This window comes from Cladophialophora yegresii, assembly GCF_000585515.1.
Source record: "Cladophialophora yegresii CBS 114405 chromosome Unknown aczIN-supercont1.2, whole genome shotgun sequence".
Classification (NCBI taxonomy): domain Eukaryota; kingdom Fungi; phylum Ascomycota; class Eurotiomycetes; order Chaetothyriales; family Herpotrichiellaceae; genus Cladophialophora; species Cladophialophora yegresii.
The window spans coordinates 2,653,912-2,673,990 of record NW_006913046.1 but is presented as its reverse complement, the minus strand read 5'-3'; the positions used below and the strand labels follow the sequence as shown (position 1 = coordinate 2,673,990).

At 54.4% G+C, this 20,079-nt stretch overlaps 5 protein-coding genes across 5 annotated transcripts; 2 read left to right on the top strand and 3 right to left on the bottom strand.

The window, feature by feature from the left end:
* Positions 1 to 304: 304 nt before the first annotated feature.
* On the bottom strand, positions 305 to 3,088 carry A1O7_02894 (uncharacterized protein; the record flags this gene model as incomplete). Its single annotated transcript, XM_007756921.1, has 1 exon — positions 305 to 3,088. The coding sequence occupies one exon, from the start codon at positions 3,086 to 3,088 to the stop codon at positions 305 to 307; it is 2,784 nt and encodes a 927-aa protein (XP_007755111.1).
* Positions 3,089 to 7,588: 4,500 nt separating this feature from the next.
* Positions 7,589 to 9,072, bottom strand: A1O7_02893 (carbamoyl-phosphate synthase arginine-specific small chain; the record flags this gene model as incomplete). The annotated part of the gene is made up of 2 exons (XM_007756920.1): positions 7,589 to 7,875; positions 7,926 to 9,072. The coding sequence occupies 2 exons, from the start codon at positions 9,070 to 9,072 to the stop codon at positions 7,589 to 7,591; spliced, it is 1,434 nt and encodes a 477-aa protein (XP_007755110.1).
* A 1,076-nt stretch (positions 9,073 to 10,148) lies between these two features.
* Positions 10,149 to 12,599, bottom strand: A1O7_02892 (uncharacterized protein; the record flags this gene model as incomplete). Its single annotated transcript, XM_007756919.1, has 1 exon — positions 10,149 to 12,599. The coding sequence occupies one exon, from the start codon at positions 12,597 to 12,599 to the stop codon at positions 10,149 to 10,151; it is 2,451 nt and encodes an 816-aa protein (XP_007755109.1).
* A 2,348-nt stretch (positions 12,600 to 14,947) lies between these two features.
* A1O7_02891 (uncharacterized protein) lies at positions 14,948 to 16,831 on the top strand (the record flags this gene model as incomplete). Its single annotated transcript, XM_007756918.1, has 1 exon — positions 14,948 to 16,831. One exon carries the CDS (start codon positions 14,948 to 14,950, stop codon positions 16,829 to 16,831), a length of 1,884 nt encoding a protein of 627 aa, XP_007755108.1.
* A 557-nt stretch (positions 16,832 to 17,388) lies between these two features.
* Positions 17,389 to 18,963, top strand: A1O7_02890 (methionyl aminopeptidase; the record flags this gene model as incomplete). Its single annotated transcript, XM_007756917.1, has 5 exons — positions 17,389 to 18,132; positions 18,199 to 18,462; positions 18,522 to 18,686; positions 18,763 to 18,849; positions 18,907 to 18,963. The coding sequence occupies 5 exons, from the start codon at positions 17,389 to 17,391 to the stop codon at positions 18,961 to 18,963; spliced, it is 1,317 nt and encodes a 438-aa protein (XP_007755107.1).
* Between the last annotated feature and the right edge of the window lie 1,116 nt (positions 18,964 to 20,079).

The following is a 20,079-nucleotide window of genomic DNA, read 5'->3' as shown; positions in this document are numbered from 1 at the left end:
GATCAACCGCTCAGCCACGGTTGGAACTTACGGGCAACTCAGGGCGATCAGGCTCAGAAACCCATAAAAGCGACGTTGCGTTGCATGTCCTTTATCATCGCGATCATTTCAAATTTATCATTAATATACTCGTACTAACTGGCGTAGCTATCGAACATTGTGCTGTTATCCTGATCGGCTTAACGTTAGTATCCTGTGTCATGATCATCGCTAGCGACAAAATGTCTTCTTGTTCACATTCAGCTTCATAGTATCATCCTCCTCAGGCGCAACTTCGTGACTCGCACCATTCCACGCAGGAAGCTCATGACCTGTAATACCGCGTTGTCGCTGTGATGCCGTGGCTCTTGGCAGTAGGCTCATGCATCACGGCAGCCTTTGGAACACCTTGGGCACTCTCATCGTTTAGTGCAAGCAACACCTCTGCCATGGCCGTGGTTCCGCTCGGATCAGGCTGTCCCAGTGGCTTCCTTTGGCCGTGGATGTTGAGTGTTTGCTCTCCGATGATACTCAACGGGGATCGAATGACGGTATCCGGCTGTCGCCAGTCTCTCGATCCGGACCAGGAGTTTCTGTCGATGGCGCCGAGTGCTTGAGTCTCTCCTGACATTGGCGGCAGCTGGGGCGAATCTGCAAGGAGCGATGTAGCCCTTTCACCTCGAGCATGGTCCATTGGCGCAAACACTCGAGACATCATCTGAATCTGGTGCGCTTGCCACTTGATCTTCTCCTCTTGCTTTCGGACGATTTCCTCTTGGTCTCGAATTTTGGTATAAAACGCCTCGAGGTCTTGGTTGAGCAGCATGATCAGATTGATGTCGTCGCTGTTCCATCTCCGCCTTTTCTTGGACTTCTTGGGTACTTTGTGCGACGAGGTTGGGTCTTTGTTTGTCTGGGCTTGCTCGTCACTGGAACTGTGTTGGAGCCTGCTGTCACTTGTGGCCGGTCGCTTGTTGTTCCCACTTGGACGTGATCCTGGCCGCTGTCCAGGAGTGAGAGACTGCTGCCCTTTAGAATCGCGTAAAGTCGTTTCCGACCTAATGCTTTCCAGTGAGCCCATCTTGTGGACGAGGAGATCCTTCAGCTTGGAGGGTTTATGCATACACTCCAGCGTGTTCCGCTCGGGGCTACGGCCGTGGCCCCCAATGCTTGGAGCGGGACTCATTGCACCAGCCCGAAAAAGTGCTGTGACTGGGTTGGAGTCGACGACCACGAAAATGTTGCTCTGGCTGAGAATCTGACCAGATGGCTTCGGAGGACGGCCAGCTGAGCTGGATGTCGACATACGACGAACCTGATGGATAGGTCTTTTTCGTGTGCTCTGCTGATGATTGAGTGCCGACCGCACAGATATACTCGCAATACTGGCGGAGCAAGAGTCCGGAACAGCGGGGAATCGGTCAAGCTCATCCAGAACGGCGTTGGCAGGCATTTGCTTTGAGGCTGTCTCCTGCTCAGTGTGGATGCTGGACTTCTCCGACTGACTGCGTGAATCGGCAAGGTCGCGCATTCTTCGCGCCCTGACCTTTTCAGCACGGGGCCCACTGAGTGTCCGACGCGTATACTCGACAGAAGTTGCAGAGCTCTCTCGGCGAAGCATTAAGCTTTCCTCATCTCCGGAACTCCTCGTCCCAGTACTCTGCTTGTCTAGGGCTTCCGGTGGTAGTGCAGGTAAGGGTATATCTGGTGGCGGACCCCTGTATTTGTAGACTGCATTGCTGACAGAGCTTTCCATTGACTTCTTTGGTGGAGTTGAGTCAACCTCAGGTTGCAAAGCACCGTGTACTTGGGCCTCAATACCTGCAAGGGTGTCAATGCTCATTATCGACCTCGCAGGACGTAAGCCCAGAGAAGGCGCAACATTTTCCTGCTGCTGATCTGGTCGGTTCTGGCCGTCTGCCGCGGCACGGACATTCCGATTCGGGCTTTGCGAGACTGACCAGGATGTCGTGGTTTGATGTGTGGGTTGCATGCCCGCTAGGTCGTCGAGGGTTGCACTCGACGGCTTCGCAATAGGTCCCGTGTGGTGCAAAATGACAGAGGCACGAGCCGGTCCAGCAATAACGCTTTCACTGCCGTTGTTGGTATCTTGCTGCAAACGTGATCGGCGGTGCTGAGACTGTAGTGACAAGCGTTTCCCTACCCTTCCAGGTGTCATCAAATCCCAACCCTCGCAAAGAAGGCTCCTTCTCGATGCCAGCAACCAGTCGCTGTTGGAGCCCAGACTTCTCAGCATCTCCCTACATTCATCTGAAAATGTTCTGTCCTTCAAGGGATCATGAAGCGAAGGAATGAGCGAGATCGTAAGGTTCCCTCGCGCACCTTCGTTCTGGCGGTGACTCCGCCCCTTGAGAACGGATAGGGACCTTCGACGTGCTGGGGTCGACGTGACTCGCTTGCTCACAGCGTCATCACGTTGCCTGCCGGAGTTCGCATTCTGGGTACGGATTCCAACCGGCAATGAAATGATGGCTGCCGGTCCGCGCCCTGCTTCCCGTCGTTTTGCCGGTGTCGTCTTCCTGCTCATGGAGCGTTTGCGCGGCCACACTTGTCTTCCTGGGCGAGGAAGTTGGCTCACAGTGGGTTTCACGAACCGCCAACACTCGGCGGTGCGATTCCAGACCGCGCCGTTGTGCACAGTGTCTATAGTGCTCTCAGTGATACTTCTGCCACGGGTCGGCCGCTTTGTCTCCTCGACGGGGATAGGGCGCTGAAGGTGAGTCTTCCTCAGGACCGCGCGCTGCTGCTCGAAGGACTTCTCGCGCTTGGAGAGTTGCTTGCCTTTAACATCATCTGCCGTTGGATTGTCGTCCAAGAACGAGTCTTTGGCACGAAGGGGATGCGGCGGAGGTGTCGGGGGTTCTGCCCACCCGTGCCTTCTTGCCCACCTCCTTGACTGGCGAAATTGCGGAATGCGCGTTCGTGGGCCCGACATAATCCTTGCAGGGTCGCCATGTGAGACGACACCAGTCGGGGGGAGCCCGCTATCCTCTTCCCCCATGTCGAAGGTGAGGTTTGGCAATCCTGGAAGGTGCTTGTCGAGATCAGCCACGGACGTGGGCATAGTCCCAGAGCTGTGCGTCGTCATTGTGTCCCCGAATTTGTGTTCCGCATCGGGGTGCGAGATGGCAAGCTGATCAACCTTGTAGCATGGGACGAGAGCATGAAGCTGTTGCGGGTACAGGCAAGACCCTGATCTTCAAAGAACGTGGTACGGCGGAAAGCCAACGAAGAAACACAGTTGCGGACGAACTGAATCGAAGATCACTGCGCAGTTGCAGAAGAGTCAGTGCGCTCTGGCCAGGGTTTGGAGGGAAACATTCCTGACTTATGCCATCTCAGACGTCGCGTCTGCACGCTGTCATACCTGCATCCTGCCATGGACTTTTCCCTTTCGGCGGACGACTCTATCGAACAATGTCTTCGACATAAGGGGGGTTACTCGTAAAGGCGAAGCCTAGCAAGGGCTGCATACGAGGCATCGGGTGGAACTTGACAACTGGCATGGTGCATGTCTTGACAGGTTGGTGGTGCGCTGAGCAGGGCCTGAGTCCACCAATTGCGGAGTCAAGGAAATGCCATACCCGCAATGTGGGCTGTGGGAGGCGGGGATCGAGAAGTAAACTTTGCGGTAGCGCCAAGGAGATGTAGTCAAAAGATCGGAAGACATGTAGCAGAAAGATCGGAAGGGGAGTTCGCAAAGAGTTGTCGCAACTCGTTCCAGTCGCCAGTGCGTCAAAGCCAAGCCGGTGAGCTGGGAGCTGAGAGAAAAGGTAGAACTGGTAGATGGAACTCGTCAGAATCTGTTAGTCACAGCAGGACGTCCTCACCGACGCGACGGACGCAAGGGATGGTGGAAGCTGCGTCTGACTTGACTCTCAGCCAGGAACCGCATCTGCGGAGCTGTTTTCTTGCTGTTGTTGCCACAATATTTCCAGCGACAGCATGGCGTGGAGCCGGCTCAGCCGCTGCTGCTCGTCCAGTGATCAATCGCACCTTGCTCGGCACGCAGGCATTGACGGCGATGAAGGATCCACTCTACCGAAGTTGTCAGATTGTACATCACTAATGCGCAAGATGGCTTGCAGGGCCAAGGAAGGGTGTCGGCTGTACTTTGGTGTTTCCGAAGGCGACTACCTCTAGGCGAATTTTGACAGCCTGTTTGTATGACCTGTCACAAACCCTTTTCTCGATGGATCGCATGCATCGCTGACGCCCCACTCAGATAAGCGAATAGACGGGGGTATCTACTGGTACAGAGGCTGCGCATACGATTCTATGAATACGTAGTACTCTCATACATTCTTTGCGAGGATCGAAGGCAGGCCGTGAAGTTGCTCTGCTACAAGCGAGGCGTCACCACCACCAGATGCGCTGAATCCCGCGCGACAAGGCGGTCGTGCTAATGGTGTTCTATTCAGCAAAGTCCTCTTTATGCCGGCTCCCCGTGCATACGATTACCGAGGATCGCCGTATCCTAGCTATGCGTTATAGTCAAAAACTAAGAAACCTTGGACACGACCTCAAGCGTGGGGACGCCCCAAGATCGCCTAACCTACGGAGCATCGGCCACCTAAAAGGATCGAACAAGCTCCAATTCAGGAGCTAGTTGCCCCCTTAAGGGTTGAAGCGAGGGTGGCTTCACGACCATCGGGTGCGGCTTCGCTACAGCCCGCCACCGTCCGCCACTACAGCTGTTTCAAGGACTCATCGCTTGCCATCGTCATGCGCGCTGCTTGGAATTCCAACCAATTGTCGCACAGCTCGGAAAGCTAACCGGCGTCTCTTTCCACCCCGTAGCCCCATCAGCGTGGTTCCCCCAGCTTCGACGTGAACGACACGAGTCGGCGACCTCGACACGCGGTCGCTTCGGACATTCGACCGGCGAGCAATCCTTGCGGGGACAGCGGGCTTCTCGATTGGGAAGCCCGCAGTCAACCGACCAATTTGATGTACTCCTCTTGTCACGTAGATGCGAAACCGTCGACCGATATAAAGCTTTCCTACGGTTCGACTGAGATGGACTCCCTATGAACTTCAAACGCACGAGGAAGTCAAGGGAGTCTTGCGTGATTCTTGCCGATCACAGCGTCTGATGAACCGACCCGCCCGTGTCGCCCGCGCCGATCCCGGATCGGCATCAGCTCAAGCAGAGTCTCCAGTCATCATTAGAAACCCTAAGCAGACTGGGTTTCTGTCAGATACAAGGTTCGAGACTGTCTCTCCGTAGAGGCCCTGAACGCCGTGGTCCTTGGCTCATTAGTCAGTAATTAGATTTCTTGTTGTGGAACGCTCTAGGCATATGGCGCGACCGGGTGTAAAGTCAAATGTCGTACACACAGGTTCCCAGTCGGCAGGGGAGTTCAATACTTGGCTATGTATCGACGGCTTTCCGAGCCACTATCTAATCAGCTAGCAACAACAATGAAGAGGAGCAGAATTTATAGTGCTTCTGTCATCGTCGCCCGAGTGATGGAAATGGCCCTGGGAGACATGCCGCGAAAGATTCTCCAGTCAGTTTGATTTGCATCCCTGGACAGCGTGGCGACAGGGTACTGATCCCAGATCTCGCGTGGTTGACGACGCTGATCAATGGTCGCCGATCCGCGTTCGCGTTTGACTGTTTGACATGAGAGTCCGCAATCAACCCCTAAGTCAAGACCACACCATGAAAATGTTTCCCATAGTAATTTCGTGAGAGTGCCCTGAGTACCCCAGTTTCGGCCTCAGGGTCTGGATGGCAGGTGTCTGTCCCTTAGCGAGATCGTGCAAGGACTGCTCGTGATGGAGATAGAGTTGGGTGATTCCGCTGATCTCTTGGAACTTGTAATCCATGGTGCGAGTATACGCATGAACTCGGGGTCCTCAAATTGACCGGCCCCCTGAATCACTTGTCAACCGACAACTATTGAATACATATACGGCACTCGTACGGAGTAGATATACGAGCGCCTCGTATTCCTGTTGACGGTCTGGTCTCCAATTCACCTGGTGGTCGCGGATGTCGGCCAGTCCTAGACATAAGTGCTTTTCTCATCTCCACTTCCTTTGCGGCCTCGCTCGCCTACCCCGCTACCTTCCTCACTGCGTATCCTACATACCTACCTGTTCGTCGGTAAGGGACCTCGCCAGGCAAATCTACAGCGAACTATCCAGACCTGTACCTAGCAATGCGGTATTTGCGACGCACAGATCCATTCATGCACTGATAGTGATGTACGATCTGGTCGCTCCTGCTCATGCTGGCGCCCCTGCCGGTGCTGATGCTCTGCCCTGGAGTTGAGACCAAGCACGAGTACGCTGACATGGGCGAACCACGGAAGAGTAGACAATCCAGTACTCAAGACCACCACGGCAGGTTGGGACGAGACATTCGCACAAACACAAACCCGCTTCCTCAACGGAGATTGGCGACTAACGACATTCCCGAAGCTCAGTCTCCGCACTCTGTATCCGTGCCTCGTTCCGAATGTTGACAATTTAGAGCATTATGGTAGATTACACGACAGAAGGCGAAGGGTCTGTGATGGGCTCGAGGCTCCCCGAGGTTCATCCCTCTCTCGTTGTCGCCACCATCGTCCAGTCCGAAGATTGTTACCTCAGCAAGGCTGTTTGTCTGGCGGCTCCGAAGGACATAGGTGCGTGTTATTGGACAGCACTCACTGTAAGTTTCGGCGTATGGAGCATTTATGCAGGTGCGGCGTGCGGCTACGGCTTCGGTAAGTCCAGCTCACGGACCGCCACTCTCGAATAGGATGATGCACTACTGCAAATATAGTACTGGCTGTAAATGCACTAGGTCAAGCTCTTCTCAGCTGCACCGCAGAGGCCGATTCCAAGCCTCGGGTCAGGCTGTCTTTCGAGTTGGACCAGGCAACAAAGGCATGTGACGGACATTGTTCAGCCATGGTGTCCGCATCCGCGAGTACTGTGTAAAGCCATATTGAGCAATTTCGAGTCGAGTGCAAGCCTCTTATGTACCTATTAGGTACTGCATTTCTGAGCCACAGAAGCACAAAGTAGACCCCGCACTCATTTGCAGGATAGAGGTTCCGGCTCGGTGGCCTTGGGAGCTCTAAGGTCGCCTCAACCGCCGTACTCTTTAACGCTGAGAATACTTTAGTGGTCGCAGGCTTGATTTACTGAAGTTTTCGAGTAGATACTTGAAAAATGCTGTGGCACGGTCCCTGGATTGCCGGGGCCTCTCAGAGTTCTGTTCTCGGTCCCAACTTCATCCTAGGCTTCAAATCATTTCGATTCCGCAGTCGACCGTGTGTTTTAGATGCAAGGATGGTTTTGTCTCAGACGGGGCCACAAGAAAGGTCGCTGGGCGGATTGGGCACCGACGTCGAAGAGGCTCACCTCGGAATTTGGTTCGGGACATGGCTATTACGTTCACGCCGTCAAATGACGCAGTCACAATCAAGGGATCTGATGTAGCAGTAGCGAAGCTTTCTGGAGCGAGCAATACTTATAAATTCCTTTCGTCACTTAACCAAGAAGGACCGCGCAAAATTAGATCTGCTCTGCACAAAAAGAAAAACTATATCCCTGTCTTGCGCCTACTCCGTAATCTTCAAGCTGCTAATCATGCAGCGCCAGCTGCGTACACCCGCTCAGGTTCCTGCGTGTTCGATGCCATCATGTTGCGGATGCCCTGGGTCAGATCGACGCCGACTCTCTCCTTCGATAAGAGATCCACCAGTAGCGGGCTTGGCTTGCTATCCCTATACGGCTGGGATGCCGCCTGACTCTCCCTGTACTTTTGAACGTTTTCCAGGTACATGTCAAACAGATAAGACGAGTCAAGAGGACCACCTTTGGCTTCCGGATGAAACTGTGTCGAGAAGATGGGACGAGACTCATGAATAAGTCCTATAACAAACGTTAGCACCGGCAACGCAGATTATAATGAGACTACTGACCTTCGTTGGAGTTGTCGTTCAGGTTGAGGAAGTAGGGCTTCCAGCCTTTCGGTAGCGTTGTGGCATCAACCGCGTAACCGTGATTTTGACTGGTGATGTGGCATTTCCCGGTTGTGAGGTCCAAAGCCGGAATGTTGTGTGCTCTGTTACCATACTTCAACTTGACGGTCCTGGCTCCAGCGGCAAGAGCGAGAAGTTGATGACCGAGGCAAATTCCCATGATGGGAATCTGCGAAGTCTCCATCAGCTTTCGAAGGTTGTAGACAGTATCTTGACAGTGGGTCGGATCACCAGGGCCGTTGGAAATGAAGACACCATCGAAATGGTGTGCAACCTTGTGAATAGGGTAGTCGAATGGGAAGCAGGTGGCACTAGCACCCCGGCTGACAAGGCTACGGAGGATGTTCTCCTTGACGCCGCAGTCGATAACGGCAACATGGGCAGTCGGTGAGGGAGCGCTGACATGGAACGGTGCCTTTGTGCTGACCTTACGGACCAGATTGATCTGCTCAGGATCGACAAAGTCCTCATCCTGGTCTTGATCGTACTCCTCACCAATGGTGATTCTAGCGAGACTGGAGCCTTGCTCTCGTAGGTAGGTGACTATCGCCCTGGTATCGACACCTGTGACGGCTGGGACACCTTCTCTTGCACACCACTCGCTCAAGCTCTCCACTGCAGTCCAGTGGGAGTATTTCTCTGCAACATCAGCTACCACCACTCCTATGGCCTGGATGTTCGGGCTCTCGAAGTATTTCAACAGGCCATGCTCGTCTCGCACGTCAGAGGGAACACCGTAGTTGCCGATAAGAGGCTGGGTGAAAACCAAGATCTGGCCGCGGTATGAGGGATCGGTGAGTGACTCAGGGTAGCCGACGAGGGAGGTAGTGAAGACAGCCTCTCCTGAGACGTTGCTTCGAGCACCGAAGGAAGTTCCGTGGAATATAGGACCATTTCGGATGGTGAAGGTGGCCCGTTCGTGTGTAACAGGGGTGCTCTTGACCTTCTTGTGGAGGGGCAGTTCCTGCTGTCGAGGAGTATTGTTCGACACTGTAGCCAGAGATCGAGCTCGTAGAGCGGAGGTGCCTCCAAAGGCATTGACCGCCTTTGGTACGAAGCTGCTCTGCTTCAAAGTCCTGAAAAACATATTGCACAATTATGACTGTTGCTCTTGTTCCTCCTCACCGCTAGTTGGCCTGGGCTTTCCACAAATGATCTGGTCCCGGGGTTAGAATCACGAAAACTGGGAGAGGAAGAGCCAGTAAGTACCACTAATGTAATCCTATTGAACCCCCATGTTAGCAGAAGTACCGGTGACGTTGGTTGTTGCGGTGACACAATAGGATGAGGTGCTTATCAGTGGGTTGGCGGGACCGGGCGAGGACGACTTACTTGAGAGGTGAAGATGCTTGGGAGGAAGCACATGAACGCGATGGCGACTCCTCTGCAGGCAAGGTAAACAGAAGTATCGAAAGCCTTATCAAGGCAAGTGAATTTTGCACAGTTCCTCTGCACGAAATTCTTTTTCTTCTGGAGCGAAGACGTAGTTCTGTGGAGATGGTGAGCGAAAGATTGGTGAGGCTCGTCGATTGGAGCGCCCCTCACGCAGAGCTTGGGCGCAGGCCGCCTCCACGATTCAGCCAATCGTCAGCCCCGGAAAAATTTCTCTGGCATGCAAATCTCTGCGGCGAGTGACGAACGGACTGCAATTCGAGCCTCCAATCGAAGAACACCGATTGGGCACAAAGAAGCTACGATGTTTGATCGCAGGTATTCTAGTCACGTGTCGAGCTTCTCCATCATTGGACTTCGACCTCAGCTCAACCTTACTTCTTGCTTAATGAGACTTCGTCAAATCGTCCATGTTTTCATCTGCTTCCCCTTCGGAACTATAGGGCTTCAGCTCATGGAGCGGCGGTTCTTACGGTCTACTGTATATGCCGGCTTCGCAAGCGACCTCCACCGACTCTCTACAACATCAAACCACGCCGTCCAAGAACGAAGCCATTTACTTGTGCTAAAGACAAACAGAGCTAACCTGAATCTTCACATCGATCTCAGCGTCTAGCCGTCCACTGCCAGCTTCTTCGAGGCCCGCGGCTTATACTTCGCTGGCTGATTGGGAGCATCTCGTCGAAGTCCCTTCGGAGCTCGATGCTGACATTCCGGCTCAATTTGCCATCCCAACAACCGCCCCTGCGCCCATCACGCTTCACACCTGCTTCACACCTGCTTCCCACCTTGCGCATTCGATGATGCGTCTTCTGAAGCCTGCTTGTCGTGCTTCTCTTGCCATGCCTTAATCTCGGCCATAAATGTCTCCCAAACACCCATCGCCGGCGACTCTGGCTCAGGATCGTAACCGCGTCCTAGGTTGATGCCTGTGGCAATGACAATCCAAGCGTCCTCGGTCCGGACAAGCAGCTGCTTCTGCTCGTGGCTTAGCTCGTCAAACGCATCCCGCTTCTGGATGCGCAGTGGATCTCTCATCAACACCTCGGCGAATCGTTCTTCCAAGGCGTCCGTCTTGGCTCGTGCGAACGCCCACTCGGCTTCGAACTCGCCCATTTTGGTGATCGTCTCGGCGAAATTCCACTTGAACAGGTCGACGTCCTGCGCAGCAGCCTCTTTTCCGAGTCTCAGCTCGGTGTTCATGTGCTGGACGGCATAATTTTGATCCTTCAGCCTATCGACCTCGTCTCGATGTGCGGCTCGGACGATCGCAGCTGTGTCCCCCCAGGCCTGATTTTCGCACTGTTCTCTCCACCGCTGGGCGGCCTGGTTGCTCTGTGCAAGTTGGCTTTCCAGCAAGCTCACACGTTCCTGGGCGTCGTGAACATCTCGACCGGTGTTGAAGTTCTCCGCTTCCAGTTCAATATTCTTGCTGTGCAGCTCGGAGAGAGATTCCTTGAGATGGGCCACTTCCACTTTGTGCTGTCCCTTCACTTTGGCCAGTGTGGACTCAATCTGGGAGACGTCGAGTGCTGCAGTCTTGAGCTTTCTCTTCGTCTTGGCGACGTGCGCCCGAGATTGACGATAGTACTCCTCTTTCCACGTGGCGTATTCATCTTCAAGCACTTCAGGCTGACGTCGTAGGACCTTGGGCAAGATCTCCATCCAATGCTCGACCTTGTCCTCCAAAACTTCATAGTTCGCGGCGAGTCTGGCACATTTGTTGTTGAGAAGGTCCCTCTCAGTCTGGAGGGAGCTTGACTTCTTTTTCTCATCGTCGAGCTCCTTAGTCAAATCCTGGTTGACTTCGACGAATTGAGCCGATATTGCCTGCGCCGTCTCAACCTGGTTGCGGAGGTCTCTGGCCTCGTTGTACGTGCACATGGTTGGGTCGACGATATCTTGAGGATCCGCGATCAGCTTGTTGGTGAAGTCATGCAACAAGGTTTCGTTATTGGCTTGAACCTCTGCGACGCGAGCTTCTAACTCGGAGGTAAGTTGGTCAGAGACCTCCTTCGCCTCGAGGAGATGGTTGATCTGGCCTTCTAAACCTTTGATGTTGTCACGAAGGTGGCCATTCAGGTCAGTGGCTTGGGAGAGCTGTCCCTGGAGCCATTGGTTGACTTCGTCGACACGGCCGTCTCTCTGGTGCAATTGTCGGTCCAAGGAATCTCGCTCCTTGATCCCCTCCTGCAGCATACCTCGCATATATTCAGAGTCAGCCTTTGCCACTTTCGCTGCTTTGCAAACATGATTGTAGGAAGCCATGATGGCTGGGACATCGAAACCAGCAGCAGTAGCATTGACGACATGATGGTATTGAGGTGGAGCAGGAGTGGCTGGCTTCTCTTCAAGTTGGCGTTTGGTCGAAGCCAGTTCTTGCTGCAACTTCAATATCAGTTGGGAAGCATCATCTGATTCAGCCTCATACAAACTGCGTTGACGTTCAGCCTCGCGCAGCTTAGCTTCGGTAACGTCGAGTCTGCCTTCACAGTCGACTAGCTGTGAACGGAGACCTGAGCTCAGGGATTGTTGATATTGCAACCCTTCCTCAAGGTTGCGCACTTGGTAGGCGTGTCGAGCAAGTTGATACTCAAGGAAGTCTTGTGACCTTGCAAGATTGGAGGCTGAAGCATGAGCAATGCCGTCTTTCGGAGGCTCGCCATGACATTCTTCGACTGTGAGCGAGTTATTGGCATCTCCATGGCTTGTGGCGGGAGTTGAGACTCCTGTGGCTGATGCGAAGGTGTCTTCATTTTCGCAGTAGAGGTGGCAAGGCTCTTGGGCTATGCTGGAAGTATCGCCAGTTTCGCTTTGCGACGAGGAGTCATCGAGCTGGACATCATCCTCTTCTTCAATGACCCCAACTGCACCGTGCAGAGCACCAGCGACACCGCCCGATCCACGAGCCAAGTCACTATCTTCAATTTCAATTTGGTGAAGAGATGCCACCATATCATGTGCAACGATTTTCCGGTATTCCCTGACGCAAGAGGTTTTCAAGACACCTTGCCAGAATCGCTCGGCCTCAGAAGCAGAAGTGGCAATCAAACGGTTCCAGACTCGATGGTAGGCGAATTCACCTCCAAGATAAGTTGGAAGTCTGTAGAAGAAGAGTGCAGCGGTGGCCGAAATGGGTGATGATGCTGATATTAGTGGCTGAGACGAGGAGGAGAGGTGTGCTGATGTATAAAGGTAGGTTGCCGGCCTGTACAAGGTCATTGCTGTTGACCATGGTCTATAAGGGACCCGTGCGCCCAAGTCGTGCACGCTGGGAGCATCTCGCTCCTCGGACAACGGCACTTCAGGGAGATCTTCAAGATTGTCTGCTGTTACAACAGTGCCGCAGATGTCAACTTCGTCTTCCTTGCTGATGTCATTCATGCGAGCATAATGCGACTTGGTGCATGTATCTGGCCGGGCTGGTGCTGTGCGATATTAGAGAGCTGGGCTGAGATGCATCGTGAGAGAGGTCTTACATGTGTTAAGAACGTCTGCTGTTCTATCAAGCTCCACCGGGATGTCTGATTCCGAGCGCGGCTTTTCTTGCTTCTTTGCGCCGTGTGCTCTTATCTGAGCGGCCGTTAGACTTGAGAATGGTAAGGCTTGGATTATTGCTTACCTGTCTTGCAGCCTCGAGTAGGGAATAGCCAAGCCCGACGGCTAGTGCTCCCACAACTACGGCAGAGACTGATCGAGACGGCATCTTGGTTGATCAACGTGCAGGTCCCGTTTGCTCTGAGGTGGGATTGTGATTTGGTAAGTTTGCAGCGATTCTGCTTGCATGCAGATGCCTCTCTCGCAGAGAAGATGGTAGTGAGGGGATAGGAGTGGTCAAGGTAGGTTCTGAGTGGCGCTTTTCCCAAGAGAATGATCTTAGGTAAGAATCCAGATGAGACAAAGGTAACAAGAAGCAGGATCAAGATGGCGAGCTCGAGGCAGAGAGGACAGCAACAAACGCGCAACTGCCCAAGCAGTCATGTTGGTTGCTGGGACAAATCATATTCGGATTCACCTTTGCGAGCGTCGTTGCTGCGAGAACGCTGCGGAGTGAAGGCGAAGAGTGAGTTTGATGTGTATATCCAGAGAAGTGCCTCCGCCAGTGAAGTGGGAGGAACCGGAGCGGCCGAAGCTCAGCCCGGAGACATATTTGGGAGGTATCGACAGTATGGCCTGACCCCAGGAGCCGTGGACGACGTGTCTCACGTGGCTCAGAGCACCTTGGCGAGCATTGTGAAAAAACGCGCAAGAAGGCCAGGTAAGGAAGCGGCAACATGCTGGCTAACGGTCCGGGGGTCCAGCTGCACAAGTGTATACATATACATATGGCAATAGAAGAACCGCAGCCGCTGGCGTTCGCCATTTTCTGTGCCGGAGTGTAGAAAGCATAGGAGGTCTCTCCGGAGGTGATGCATTCTAGAGACAAAGGCGGCCCGGGGGAAGGTTCTCTTGTATGCCGCAAATGGTAGGCAAGGATCATGTCTTTGTGGCCGGTCTGCGAAGGGCGAGGCCTACGGAGGTGGGTACTGGGACAGTGGGGATTATATTACACAAAGGATACAAACACCAACAACAGAGACAAGCCGAATCCAAGAGAATCCCAGCAAGAGAATCATCCCGAACGTGGGAAGGTTCTTTCGAGCATTGATTGAACGCGTTAGGGGCTCGAACGGCAATGCAGACATCTGCTACATGTATACCATGACAGGAGCATATGAGTTAAGAACAACCGTGACTCGGCCGAGCAGTGTACCCTTTGACTCTGCAAGCATTGCGCTTGCAGTGGTTGTTCCTATTCGTGAAATGCTCGTGCCGTGCTCATGTCTGTTGATACACCAAGGACCGGAATTTGCGCCTTCCTCAGAAAATCATGCCACATCTCGCGGACCATTTCCTCCGTGTTCACCAAAGGGACAGCATGAGTTCTCTGCACAATACCTAGGTAATAAAGTGGTCCACTCGAGCAGAATTGTGTAGCACAGCCTTGCACAGACCCTCCCTGACGCTCGCCTTGGCTAGGTGTTCGCTTACTAAGTTCATGATTACGTAAGCGACAGCGTGTGCCAGGCCCGTGGTTAAGTTCCCGGAAAGCAGATAGCCGACTCCTGTACTCCGTACTGTAGTACATACGGAGTACGGAGTACGGAGTGCCTGCACCCCTTTTTCCAGCTTGTGCCAGCCCTACCAACGAACCCCTGACTAGTACTGCGCCCGTCGCGCGCAGCTAGCCACGCACACCACAATCCCGCGCGTTGAGAAGTCCACAATGCAGTCCCAATTTTCAAGCCTCGCTTCGGGAGTGTCGCACGCATGCTCCTGCCCGTGGGTGTGCAGTGGTGAAGCGCTCGCTCGTTGCTACACGAGAGGACATGCATGGCAAGCCGACGAAAGCCATGAGAGCACCTTGACATGCACGCTCATTCTCAGATGCGGGGCGCAACAGACATAACACACGGTATATACACTACAAGCATTTATTCATACGTACAGCGGCCACTGCATTGGGGTTGGCTAGCCCATCCTGTCTCTCGCATACTCCCTACGAATTCCACATCCACAGTAACACCGACATGGCTAACGCAAGCGACATCATCACATACATTGGCGTTCCGCTCGCCGTGCTTGGCGTGCTGCCCATTCTCTACACCTTCATGCTCTCGATCCTGACGCAGCGGCGCATCCGCTCGCTCCTCGTCCACCACGGTCACCGACCTGTCTCGACGTCGCGGCCGCACGACGGGTTCACGCTGCGCAGCTCGCCCATGACGAGTATGGTGGAGGTGGAACTGCCACGGTACACGATTGCGCCGCTGGACCGGCACGAGGAGGAATACTGGGTGGGTACAGAGGAGGGAATCGACGCTGGAAGCCACGAACACCATCACCTGCTCGAGCGGGGAGATCGGGCGGAGAGCACACTGAGCATGATCGAGGAGGGCCGCGTGAGAGGCTATCTGAGGGGCGGGTCGTGGCGGGCGTTTCATTGGAGAAAGCTGATCGTTGGGCGTAAGTTGTACAGGATCCAATATGAGGATGAGCTGAGGGAGCCTCCGGCGGAGGTTGGGTTTGAGGCGCTGGTGGTCTTTCTGTTGGACTGGGGCGCCGTGCCGGACAGTATGGGGTGGGAGAAGTTGAGGACTGGGGGACTGTGGACGCCGAGTGGGACGGTGTTGTTGAGGAGGACGGGTTCCACTCAGGATCACGAAGAGGGCGAAGAGAAGATGAGGAGGCAGAGGGCGAGTGATTGGGTGTTGAGGACCAGTATGCCGGATGAGAGTGACGGCATTTTGAGCCTAACTGTACGCTGGCCCAGGAATGATGGAGCATTAGGACTGGGAGGGTCAGCCTCAGCGTCGGTGGCGGAGATGCGAGGAGCCGCGAGCTTGCCGCCGGGCTGGGGCAGGCTTAGGCAACCGGCACCCTTGGAGGCTAACGACAAGCGTGCAGAGAACGAGAAAGATTTGCCGGCTCGGATAGAGGAGCTGAAGGCCGCGCACAAACACAGCGTGGACAGCACCAGCTTTCGCTTTCACGCCGAAGACAACCGCATCCAGAGACTGCTTTGGGAACACAACGACGTCGAGACAGGGTTCGTGTGCGAACCCTTCCGCTACTACGAGCAGTCTACGGCCGGACTTTGGTTCACTTGCGTGACTTCGGCCCTCTTGTCTCAGAAGGGGCCAGGCGGTCTCTGGGCGTTTGAGATCCCTGCTGACATCAAGACGTTTGTGCGCAAAGACAGCATACCCTGTGGTGTGATGGTTATTCTGGGTCTGCTTCCGGAGCAAGATGCACCTCAATGGTCAAGCGAGAGGGATAACCGGAACGAGGGTGCCGAACGGGGACGGATCCAGCATCAAAAGCTCACAGCGCGCATGGCTGCTGAACGGTTGGAGGCCTCTATGCCGCCCGAACAGGCGAGGATCCACCGCGCAAATAGGCAGGCGAAGGACCTGCAAGAATTTCACAACGAGATGGTCGCGAGCAACGCGGCCAGACATGAACGAGGAGAGAGGATGATCAAAGACGCGATTGCCAGTCCGAGGATGAGCATCAAGAAGGTGGCAGAGGCGTGTTTGGTCTGGCTCATTGAGAAGGGCGAGGTTGGGAAGGAGTGGACAGTAGAGCAGCTCGCAGAGGCTGTCCTGTATCTGATTGTCGTTGACCTGCAAAGACAAAGGCGGGCTGAAGAGGGCCAGAATGTGGATCAAGGCGACGCCTCGGGGATTGTCCGCATTCTGGATGAATGGATGTCCTGGGCGACTGCGGGAGGAATGAAGAAGCAGCAATACCACATGCTCGAGGGCGAGAAGGACAAGCTGGCGCTCTGCTTGGCTGTTTCGCTGGTCGCCGTGGTTGCTGAGTCTCTGAACTCGAGCAGTGCTGGCAGGGGGAAAGTTGGACTGGATATGTTGGAATGTCTCCAGCTGTGGAGGAAAGTGAGGCTTGGGTGATGACCGTATAGAGGACACTCACTCGGCCTAACCTCGACGTAGCTAGTATAATGCCGTCTTGTTGTGCCGCCGTATTTCTTTGGACGCTTTCTATCACGAACCACAGAGCCAAAGGCAGGGCAATGAATATGATGAAATAACTAGACGAGGGTCTATCTGTGGAGTGCGCAAAGGCGCAGATGGCATAAGGCCAGCTGCGCAGTCTGTGCGGTCACGTGCACCGACTATGATTGGTCAGTCGAAGTAGGCCGTGACACTCTTCGACTGGGTGGGTGCTTAGTCATCACAGGACGCCTGGCGAGCCGGGGGCTGGTGCTTGACCAAACACACCTCTTCCCCTCCACGACCTGTGTAGTATCTGACCATCGTGGTTTCGAATCGCCGAACCTGTCAATGTCGAGATGGGAAGCAAAACTCCGCAAAACGAAGGTCGTAGAGACAACGGTACGTAGTCACTTTCGCTTTCAGATTCGAGTCACTTAGCGCTGATTCCATAAGGTGGCCCATCTAATTCAGATGGAGCCTATCGCGTCGGCGGTGAGCCTCGGGGTTCGCACATGTCTCGAGATGGGGATGGCTGTCTCGGAAGCGGGGGAGGCGATGACGCGAGTGACGGCGATGGCGACGGCGAAGGCAAGGAAACGAGCCTGGGACCGCTAGACGCCTCGTCACCAGCTGCTGAAGTTGCCGACGCACCGAAGAAACGGAAGAAGCCCAAGAAGAAAAAGAAGGGGCCAAAGCCTCTGCCTCTGCCTACCAAGCAGTCGTCACCACCGCGAGTCTTGCTGAGCAACCTCTTCCCCTCCGGCGAGTATCCCGAGGGTGAAGTGCAACATTACACCTCAGCCCCAACGGCAGCGGCCGAAGCACGCTACAATGCCCGTCAGAGCTCGGTCGACGACGTCTTCCTCCAGAACTACCGCAAGGCCGCCGAGGTCCATCGCCAGACTCGACAATGGGTCCAGGAAAGCGTCAAGCCCGGACAGACACTCCTGGACATTGCCGAGGGGATCGAGGATAGCGTCAGGGCCCTCCTGGGACATGCGGGACTGGAAACGGGAGACAGTCTCAAGGCCGGCATGGGCTTCCCCACCGGTCTCTGCCTCAACCATCAGGTCGCGCACTACACGCCGAACCCGGGTCAAAAGGACGTCGTGCTGCAGCACCAGGACGTCCTGACGGTCGACTTTGGCGTCCACATTAACGGCTGGATTGTCGACAGCGCCTTCACCATGGCGTTTGACCACACGTACGACAATCTTTTGGCAGCTGTGAGGGACGCCACTGATACGGGAGTCAAGGTGATCGATGACTTCCCGACATGTATCCCTAAACCAGCGGCACATGTGGGCTAACGAGCATACTAGGCCGCCGGGGTTGACGTGCGCATAAGCGACGTCAGCGCTGCGATCCAAGAAGCGATGGAGAGCTACGAGGTCGACATCCGCGGCAAGACCTTCCCCGTGAAACCGGTGCGCAACCTCTCCGCCCACAATATCAAGCAGTACCGCATCCACGGCGGGAAGTCGATCCCGTTCGTCAAGAACAGAGACCAAACCAAGATGGAGGAGGGCGAGGTCTTTGCCATTGAGACGTTCGGCACGACGGGCCGCGGCTATGTACACGATGATGTGGGCTTAAACCCTCCCAATGCGATGCGGATTTATTGCTAACGGCGCATGCGCATCAGGTGGGCATCTACGGCTACGGGCTGAATCACGATGCCCCATTGACTGTACCTCTCCCCTTGGCCTCAGCCAGACGCCTGCACAAAACGATCAGAGAGAATTTCAGCACGCTGGTCTTCTGCCGGCGCTATCTCGACAGGCTTGGATTGGAGAGGTATCTCGCTGGCGTAAGTACCGTACCACATGAATAGCGAATCTGGTATCGTGGAAGTCGTCGCATGCTGACTGATACGCTCGCTGCAGATGAATTCTCTCGTCTCCCACGGGATCGTGGAGGCTTATCTACCGCTGGCGGATGTTCAAGGATCGTACTCGGCCCAGTTTGAGCACGTAGGTTCTTGCTACACTCTAGGCGCCTGTAGCAGGCAGGGCTGACCATGTTCTCAGACTTTCCTACTGCGGGAGACGCACAAGGAAGTCTTCAGTCGCGGCGCCGACTATTAGATGACAACCCTGGGGAAATCGATCTGGGCGTGTACGCTGCCCTGGCTTAGCCGGTTGATGAGTCGTACTTCGTCCATTGGTGGGACGGAGGAGAGGACTGACTCCCTTGGTGCTGGTTTTTGTCCCCTCCGGGTTTTTCCAGCACCGTGACGCGAATGCGAAGGGATGTCTTGAGCTACTGTGTTTTGCAACAGAATGGGCGTATGAGGGCACTTGTGTCGTATATGGAATGAAACCACAAAATCACCGTACTTCGACCTTCCTCTCGTCTTTGCACTTGGACCTCGCCTGTGCACAGTCTTCCGACCAATGCCTGAAATGCGGGGCTGTGTTCGGAAAAGCCCCTTTCCATACGGAGCAGACACTGCGGTTCGGCTCCTGGGGTGCCTGGATACGACCGTGCACGCCTGCATCTAACGCCCCAGCCGCGGCTCACTGATTGACGTGGTACTCGTATCGGGATTTTGGCATGCCCATTCCTCTTACTCGTACACGCAGTTTGAGAAACGCCTCTCAGTCCCCTGGTAGACCTAACCAGACTGCGTAGTGATTATGACAGAGTATTGCAGGGAGAGCCGCGACAGTAAGCTGAACCGTGAAAACCGCCTACCCCGTATGCCTGCGAGGGTCACGACGGCGGAGCAGCCAGTGTGTAGGGAAGATTGTGTGCGGGCGGAATGCTGCTCTAAAATTCGCACAAATTCAGCCTCACAAGAAATTGAAAAAAGAACCGCGCGCAATCTGCTGGAAGCACGTTGCATGCATTGTCTCCCTGGAAAAGAAAAAAAAATGCAAAAAGAGAACTGCATGTGCATCAGCCGTGAATCGAACACGGGGCCCATCGATGGCAACGATGGATTTTACCACTAAACCACTGATGCTGGAGCACGGGTGAGATGGAAATCTCTGTGCTGATTGTTAGGCTCAATTTGAGGAGCATAATATATATCAGCATTGTTATGCTGATTGGCTAGGCTGAAGCTTAGTGATCTTACAGTACGGAGTATGCTGGGCTGGGTCACCAATGGTGTCGCTTAGGCTTAAGTGAGGGACCTCTGGAGGCACACGAGGCATTAATCTGTGCCATTGCTGTCGACGACACAGTACTCCATACTA